The sequence below is a fragment of the Ranitomeya imitator genome, chromosome 3 (assembly GCF_032444005.1).
Source record: "Ranitomeya imitator isolate aRanImi1 chromosome 3, aRanImi1.pri, whole genome shotgun sequence".
Classification (NCBI taxonomy): domain Eukaryota; kingdom Metazoa; phylum Chordata; class Amphibia; order Anura; family Dendrobatidae; genus Ranitomeya; species Ranitomeya imitator.
In genome coordinates this window covers 766,124,636-766,134,274 of record NC_091284.1, presented here as the reverse complement: position 1 = coordinate 766,134,274, position 9,639 = coordinate 766,124,636, and the positions used below count along the sequence as shown (strand labels likewise).

The 9,639-nt window shown below is 40.2% G+C and overlaps 1 protein-coding gene across 1 annotated transcript in view; it reads left to right on the top strand.

The window, feature by feature from the left end:
* Positions 1 to 8,757: 8,757 nt before the first annotated feature.
* Positions 8,758 to 9,639, top strand: part of GSX1 (GS homeobox 1) — a 1,696-nt gene continuing 814 nt past the window's right edge. Inside the window, exon 1 of the mRNA XM_069760288.1 lies at positions 8,758 to 9,139. Coding sequence (XP_069616389.1) covers positions 8,758 to 9,139 — 382 coding nt within the window. The remainder of the gene's footprint in view (positions 9,140 to 9,639) is intronic.

The window sequence follows — 9,639 nt, the reverse complement described above, 5'->3', positions numbered from 1 at the left end:
TGACACTCCCACGAGAGAAAAATCTAAACTTCGATAAGGCTGCAAACTGCAAATAAGGGGGTCAGAAATGAATGAATGAAGATTGTAGACTGAAACCTCTAGTAATTTTAACCCCTTAACCCCGGACATATTTTCGTTTTTGCATTTTCGTTTTTTTGCTCCCCTTTTCCTGGTTGGGTGATGGGTTATTTTTTGCACGTTGAGCTGATTTTTTAATGATATCATATTGGTGCAGATACGATCTCTTGATCGCCCGTTATTGCATTTTAATGCAATGTTGTGGCGGACAAAAAAATGTAATCCTGGCGTTTTGACTTTTTTTTCTCTTTTTACACTGTTTACCGATCAGGTTAATCCTTTATTTTATTGATAGGTTGGGCGATTCTGAAAGCGGTGATACCAAATATGTGAATGTTTGATTTTTTGGTATTTGATTTTTAATGGGGCAGAAGGAGGGTGATTTGAACTTTTATATATATACTAGATGGTGGCCCGATTCTAACGCATCGGGTATTCTATAATATGCATGTCCACGTAATATATTGCCCAGCAACGTAGTATATTGCCAGCCCACGTAATATATTGCCCAGCCACGTAGTATATTGCCCAGCGACGTAGTATATTTCCCAGCGACGTAGTATATTGCCCAGTGACGTAGTATATTGCCCAGTTACGTAGTATATCGCCCAGCCACGTAGTATATAGCCCAGCCACGTAGTATATTGCCCAGCCATGTAGTATATTGCCCAGCCACGTAGTATATTGCTCAGTTACGTAGTATACAGCAGTCACGTAGTATATTGCCCAGCCACGTAGTATATTGCCCAGCCACGTAGTATATTGCCCAGCCATGTAGTATATTGCCCAGTTACGTAGTATACAGCACAGAGCCACGTAGTATATTGCCCAGTGACGTAGTATATTACATAGTAACATAGTAACATAGTTAGTACGGCCGAAAAAAGACATATGTCCATCCAGTTCAGCCTATATTCCATCATAATAAATACCCAGATTTACGTCCTTCTACAGAACCTAATAATTGTATGATACAATATTGTTCTGCTCCAGGAAGACATCCAGGCCTCTCTTGAACCCCTCGACTGAGTTCGCCATCACCACCTCCTCAGGCAAGCAATTCCAGATTCTCACTGCCCTAACAGTAAAGAATCCTCTTCTATGTTGGTGGAAAAACCTTCTCTCCTCCAGACGCAAAGAATGCCCCCTTGTGCCCGTCACCTTCCTTGGTATAAACAGATCCTCAGCGAGATATTTGTATTGTCCCCTTATATACTTATACATGGTTATTAGATCGCCCCTCAGTCGTCTTTTTTCTAGACTAAATAATCCTAATTTCGCTAATCTATCTGGGTATTGTAGTTCTCCCATCCCCTTTATTAATTTTGTTGCCCTCCTTTGTACTCTCTCTAGTTCCATTATATCCTTCCTGAGCACCGGTGCCCAAAACTGGACACAGTACTCCATGTGCGGTCTAACTAGGGATTTGTACAGAGGCAGTATAATGCTCTCATCATGTGTATCCAGACCTCTTTTAATGCACCCCATTAATACCCCATATTGCACAGTCACGTAGTATACAGCACAGAGCCACGTAGTATATTGGCCAGTGACGTAGTATATTGCCCAGTTACGTAGTATACAGCACAGAGCCACGTAGTATATTACACAGCGACGTAATATACAGCACAGAGCCACGTAGTATATTGCCCTGTGACGTAGTATATTGCCCAGTCATGTAGTATATTGCCCAGTCACGTAGAATATTGCCCAGTGATGTAGTATACAGCACAGAGCCACGTAGTATATTGCACAGCTACGTAGTATATTGCCCAGCCATGTAGTATATTGCCCAGTGGCATAGTATACAGCACAGAGCCACGTAGAATATTGCCCAGTGACGTAGTATACAGCACAGAACCACGTAGTATATTACCCAGCCATGTATGTCACAGGTTAAAAAATAAACATACTCACCTAACGATCCGAGGGCCCCTTGTAGTTCTAACATACTCACCATTCTTTTCGCTGCTCCTCCGCGTCCCGTCTCTCCGCCTCCTGGGATCCAATGGCGCTGTGTTGATGGGCGCGCGGCTGCCACCATCTTCCGTTCCCAGGATGCATTGCGAAATTACCCAGATGACTTAGCGGTCTCGAGAGACCGCTAGGTCTTCTGGGTAATTTTGCAATGCATCGCTGGGAAAGGAAGATGGCGGCAGGCGCGAGCGGACAATGGAGGGTGAGTATAGCAGGTTTTTTGTTTTTTTATTATTTTTAACATTACTTTTTTTACTATTGATGCTGCATAGGCAGCATCAATAGTAAAAGGTTGGGGACACACAGGGTTAATAGCGGCGGTAACGGAGTGCGTTACCCGCGGCATAATGCAGCATTAACCCTCTGTTAGCGGTGACCGGAGGGGAGTATGGAGCAGGCGCCAGGGACAGTGACTGCGGGAAGCATGGAGCGCAGCGCCGGGGACACTGCGGGGAGTATGGACCGGAGCGCCGGGGACACTGACTGCGGACAGTATTTGGTCATCTTGAGCTGTATTGCAGACTCTTAACAGGACAGGCACATTTTACTGGTACACAGAGATACATTGTACATAGCAGTGTATTTCCATGTCATTGTATTTAAGAGGTAAAGAAAAACTCAGATTTTTTTTGTTCCTATAAAGCTACATAAGGCTATGTGCACACGTTGCGGATTCAGGTGCGGATTTTTCCGCGCCTTTTTTGAAAATTCCGTAGGTAAAACGCACTACGTCAAAGTAATTTCTCCATCTCCTCAATTGCTTGTCTCAGCATATATTGGACTACACTGGGCTGGGATTAGATCTGAGTGCAGTCCGATAATTCACAAGCACCCAAAGACAAGCATGACAAAATAATTGCAGATGTGAGGGGCCCCATTGTATAACACTGGACTATGCTTGCTATGCAATGTTTTATCGTATAGCACTCGGCCCTGTTATATGCTAGTGTATAAGGCTAGTGATCCTGGCCTTAGAGATACATCTGTATATAGCAGTGTATTTCTATGTCTCTGTATTCTAGAGGCTAAGAAAAGGTCAGATTTTTAGCTTCATATAAAATTACTTAAAAATAATAAACAATTACAATAATGTCATTTTTACAGCGCTTTTTAAAAAAAAAAAAAAAAACAAACATTACAAATCTGCTAATAATACAGACATATTTAGTGTCCTTTTACTAGTAGCGCCACGCATAACACAGCCATCATATTATTTATGGTAATCGGTGAATGGTGTAAAAAAATGATGTGATTGCTTTTTTTTCTCCATTATACCCAGAAAAAAAAATAATAAAAACTTAACGCTGAGGCTGCGTTCACTACTTTTTTTTTGCAGGTGTCCGCATCACACCACACAATAACAATCTTCTCTGATAATTACATATTTGCTGTGCTCTTCATGACTTTTACAAGTATTTGATGCTGATTTGGTGCATAAATGAAGCGTTTTTAATGTCATTTTTATAGTGCAGAAAAGTTTGACTTAAAATATGCAACAGCATTTTTTTCACATGCAGCTGAACTGTGCAGTTTTGGTATTTTTTTTTTCTCTAGAGACTATGTGGAGCCTAAGGGTATGTGCACACGTCAGGATTTTATGCGAAAATTTCCTGAGCAAAACCGGAGATTTTCCGCATAAAATCCGCACTCGTTTTTCTTGCGTTTTACTTGTGGTTTTGTCGCATTTTTTGCGTTTTTTTGCTCTGATTTTTTGTGTTTTTTTCCGGAGTTTGCCAATTCAATAACATAGTGGGAAATCCGCAAAAAATCCGCAAAATTAATGAACATGCTGCGTATTTTTCCGCATGCGTTTTTTGCAGAAAATTTCGCAACATGTGTACAAAAATTGCGGAATGCATTGAAAATGATGGGATGCATAGTGTATGCGCTTTTTATACATTTTTGCTGTGGAATACCGCGAAAAAAACATGCAAAAAACTAAAAAAAATCCGCAAATAACACAGAACGTGTGCACATACCCTAAAAAAAAGTATGTAATAAATGTTGTTTTTTTTAAGTGCAGAATCAAAGCTTTTCAGTACCATAAAAACACATTAAAAGCGCAGCTTCACATATGCACCAAAAAAGTATCAAATAAGGGGAAAAGAATAAAAAATATAGCAAATAAACTTGAACCAGAACCCGAACCCATTGAAAACAATGGGGACCCAAACTTTTCAGTCTCGTTGCAGTACTACAAAAAATGCTGTAAAGAGCGATCAAAATGTCATATCTATCCCAGCATGGTACCAATAAAGACATTGTTTTGCCCTGCAAAAAAATAAGCTGTCACACAGTTCCGTCGCCCAAAAAATTTAACCGTCACGGGTCTCAAAAAATAGCGATGCAACAAAAAAGATGTTTTTTCAAACTTCTGTTTTTGTTTTGTTTTTACCACTAAATTAATAAAAGTAAACTGGACATGTTTGGCTTTGCTGATGAGGAAAATCATATTGCAGGGTCATTGTTACCACAAAATGTACACCGTAAAAACAATTCCTAATAAACAATGTCAGAATTAAACCTAAGATGAAAACAAAATGAACATATGCCCTGCTGTAAGTGAATAAGTAAAAGCAATAGTCCATAGAAATAACATTGGGGACTTAGTAGACACCATTTTTTATTTAAAAAAAAAAAGTGTAAAAGCCATCCCACCAGCATCAAGGTGACCCAAATTTGTGAGGGTCCTAACCTCTAGTAGTAAAACCATACCCTGCATTATAGTGACGTCTCTGAGAATAAGGGCACAGCAGGACCAGATCCGAACACGGACACACACCAATGGGGAAGTTATATAAGGCTATGTTCACACTAGGCCTTTTTGCTCCGTTTTTTTTTTCTGCAGGAAAACCTGATCTCTTGGCAGGAAAGAAGCTGGGGCAAAAATGTTTTTGATGCGTTTTTTTGCCACGGTTTCTGCGCGTTTTTTTTTCATGCATTTTTGTCATGCTACATTTGTCTCTTGTGCATGCTGATAAAGTTTAGTGCAAAAAAAAAAATCTCATTCTATTTAATCAGGTTTTGGCACACAAAAAATGCTGCAAAATCATACCTGCATTTTTTTGCGCAGATTTTCAGCATTACTTTCAATGGGTGAAAAATGCTGAAGAAAAAACAGAAAAACGGCAGTGAGTTGAGCTGAGTTCATTGGCTGTGAAATCCCAGGACCTTTCTAACGGCACCGCAAGTGTGAGAAAGTGATGTCAGTGAGGTGAAAGGAGTTTACTGCAAGCTACTGAGCTGAGCAAGCACGCACAGCTCAGTGACTCTGCTGGATGGCAGGCTGTATAGTCGCATCATGCCACAATGCAGCCTGACATCTAGATGTAGCAGAGGTAGACGTGTCACGGGACAAAGGGATTATTATCTTCTAGGCAAACAGTTGAGGTTTATGGTTGTTTATTATTTTAATTCTATTACAGGAGACATTGACTTGAGTGGATCGGGGCGTTGACGTGCGTATACGTGTTTTTGGTAAATGTACCTTCATTAAAGGAGTCTGTCATTATTACAAATAAAGGACTTTACTCAGGTTGTGTGTATTTTTTTTATATCACTATGGGGTTAGTAATGGGGGCGTAGTGTAAGTATTTTGGCACGAGTAATCATAGGTTAATAAAAACAGATAAAAGACTCACGGTTATATCTTTTTGTAATCAGAAATCATAGGCAGAAATAATATTATGGTAGAGTAAGTGCTATATAATGTTACATCTGTCCTGATTTCTGTGAAACAAACCCTTTTTGAGATGGATTCAATTAGGTTGTGTGATTGCAACCTGTGTCCTGTGCTGCAGAATTTGGTGATGCTACCTATAAGCAATGGGAAATAAAGGAATAAAAACTGTAAATTGCAACAAAAAAAAAAAAAAGAAACCATATAATGTCATAACTAGGAGAGTGAGTAAAAAATGAGGCATGGATTCAGTACATTCAGCCCATGTATTCTGAAAGCAGCATCTTTTCTCCTACAGTCCTGGGCATGAATGAGGCTGACCTATGATGTGAATATTACAGCCTGTGCCTGTATTGAGCTGTTCCTGCAGCACATGGGTGCACCATGGCACCGAATACGGTCCCATCTCCATCTTCCCATTGACTCCTGCAGCACTTTCTTCATCCTTCAAGCATTTGGATGAGTTTTGATTTGCTTCAATCCATAATTGCACAACAATCCTTCTGCAACATTTTGCCACAAAACAGATGCCATTGTCCACCCTCCCATTAGAAAGTGCCATAGGCTTTGAAGTTTTTTTTTTTGTTTTGTTTTTTCTATTTAATGGCTGTAAAGTGAAAGAAAATGTCTTCCTATTACTTAATTCAATCATAGAAAGAAGGCTTGGTAAAAAGCCCACGGATTTTGCCCAAAGTGTGACAGAGTTCTCTTTGTGTTTGCTTATCCTCTGCTGTCACACACTTTAATTCGCTTCTCTTTATCTTGCATTCAAAACTTTCTTCAATGACATTCAATAAGGTCCAGGCTGAAGAAGAAGAAGAAAAAAAAAACTGGTTATTTTTTTGAGATATTCTTCCCAGTGGCTTTGCCTGGGTGCCCATTCATTGGGGGAGTTAACTCTTTCCCCCCAGGCGCCTCAAACTGGTCCATTGCCTGGGGCTGGGGAGGACTGCAGGTGCAGAACTGGTCCTCATAACCCTCCTATACAGAACATCCCTGCTTATCCATCTTCTCAGCATCAGTCCATCAATTATGCAAAGCGATGGGTTTTGTGTGGCTTAATAGCCCATATCATGATTAATATGTATTACCTGTTAAACAGATTTATATATACTAATGCCCTCTAAATGAATATATTACATGGAGGTCTCTGTGGAGTGGCCATTATGTGCTGGATTCGAGCCTGGAAACCTTTTTTTTTTCTGCAGCATGTTTCATTTATTGCAATGGGTTTATTTACTGCAGTTATATAAAGTCTGAAATATTCTATCGAGAAACAGTCACTGTAGCAAGTTAATGGCATCCAGTAAAGATTACCCATCATCAGGAGCCTCATGTATAGAGATACAGGACATCCACCCATAGATCGCATCATCTAGGGTCAGATCTCGGGACCCTCGAAAAATCGGGAAGAAATCGACACCAATGTCGGGGGTTTACCAGATTCTTACTACCTACTGGGATAATAGAACTAGAGATATTGACTAATACTATACAACAGAAGAATAAAATGTGCTTCGAAGTAGGATTCATGCAGGTATTTCAGTAGGTTGCTGGGGGTAAAAAAAAAAGATGATGGTGATGATGATGATGATATTTATTATAATCATAGTAAGAAGGAGCAACATTGTAAAATGATGGACTTGACAGCAATAGTAGTAAAATAATAACATGTTATATAAACTGTTCCTGGCACACAAGGAAAACATAATGAAAATATTATTATTAATAATAATAATAATAATAATAATAATAGAAGTGATGATGATGAAAAGTAATTCAGCTGAGAAGGATATGTGATAATAATAACAATAATAGCAATACTAATTAATAATGGTACAAGTGAGGATGATGAAAAGGGATTCAGATGAGCAGGATATGGCAGTAATAATTGTAATAATAACAATAGTAATAAATATTAAACATTGTTTATGATTGAAAAAGGATTCAGCTGTTATGAACATTAATATTAATAATAGTAATAATAATAATAATAATAGAGAGAGAAAACTGAATCTAGCATTAAATAAGATGAAATTGTTGAAAAGCAGCGATACTAGTATTATAATCAGAATGAGATGAAGGATGAGAAGTAACACTGTGAAATGATGGACTTGACAATACTAGTAGTAAAATTATAACTGGTCCTAAACTATTTATAGCATATATGACACTATAGAATTGATTGCTGGCACACAAGGAAGATATATAATAATAATGATAGATGTTATTATTACATATCCCCTCTGTTCTCATATAGCCCTCTGTGCTCAGAGAGAAGGCTAAATAATAATAATAATAATAATAATAATAACAGTAATAATGGATAGTAGCAATGACACTAATGGTAACAGTTGTAGTTACACTGTGTCAAGGATATATTATAACTTGCTTATAGGCTAGTATAGATTGTAGCAGTAAAATACAAATAATTAATAGTAGTAATACAAAGTAGTAGTAGCGCTGAGATGACTGGCAATGATACTGGAAGTAGTAGTCAGAGCAGTGTGTTATTACAATGGATCCATTGCTTGCACTGGGAGGGCACGGTGATACCATAGTAAGCTGCACATGGCATATAATGTGGCGTGACTGGGGGGCACCGATCCTGGAGGCGGAATAGGGACCCATATATCCATCCTACAGGTGGCTGAATAATGTCAGATGGGCCTGACCCTCCGAGAGGTTTTTAATAAGACCATATAGGAGGAATGGGGTGAAAGATAAAAGAATATTAAATAGCTGGGGAATAGCCACATAAATCCCCGGGAGAGGGGAGGTGAGGGAGGGAGCCGCCTGTGGGTGGGGTGACAAGAATAGAGTACATTATGCACTTCATTTAGTTAACAAGTGAAATAATGAAGAAGCGTGCAGAGGGAATGCCGAGAGAAAGGGCACAAAAAGGCTATTGAGTGTCTGTCGTGGCCGTCCCCGGGAGGCAGCGCTATATAAGGTGGGCAGGGGGCTTTCAGCACCACACTAGTGGCCAGCACCCTGCACACTGGACGCAGCGCCCTGCACTCATGCCTCGCTCATTCCTGGTGGATTCCCTCATCCTCAGGGAAACCAACGACAAGAAGGATGAGAACAGCCCTCCGCTCTTCCCCTATGCCATGCACCCAGCGAACCCCCTGCACGGACTGTCTGCCGGATCCTGCCACTCCCGGAAAGCTGGGTTGCTGTGCGTCTGCTCCATGTGCATGGCCGCATCCCAGCTCCATGCGCCTCCGCCCGGCATCCCTCTCCTCAAGGCGTCCTTCTCCTCCTTCAGCTCCCAGTACTGTCCGTCCGCCCTGGGGAGGCAGCACACCGGGTCCTCAGCCCTAAACCTGACCCACGGCCCGGCCATTTACCAGGCGTCCTATCCTGTGCCGGACCCGAGGCAATTCCACTGCATCTCAGTCGGTAAGTCCTGATGACTTGTACTTGGCTTTCATTCATTTTATTCATTTTCATCACTCCACCATATTCAAAGCGTCTATGCGTAAAAGTGGATGGGATATTTAGCTATTTATTAATGTAACTGATAATGATGCTATATTTTCATGACTCACTGCACCATATTCAATGGGGGGGGGGGGAGTATAAAGCGTCTATGCGTAAAAGTGCATGTAATATTTAGCTATTTATTAATGTAACTGATAATGATGCTATATTTTCATGACTCACTTTTTACTTTAAAGAAACTCTTTGCTACATATTCTATCAGGGTATAGTGTCTATGCGTACAAGTGGATGTAATATTTAGCTTTTTATTCCTTTCATTGCCAGCGACTTTAGCACAGGATGCTAGTTACTAATGACTGTTGGCAAGTGCCAGATAGAAGGTCAAGTGTAAGAAACTTTTCTTGGCTGCCTGCCAGGAGTGGAGATTAGTTAGCACCATATTCGTTTTCTCATTTTAT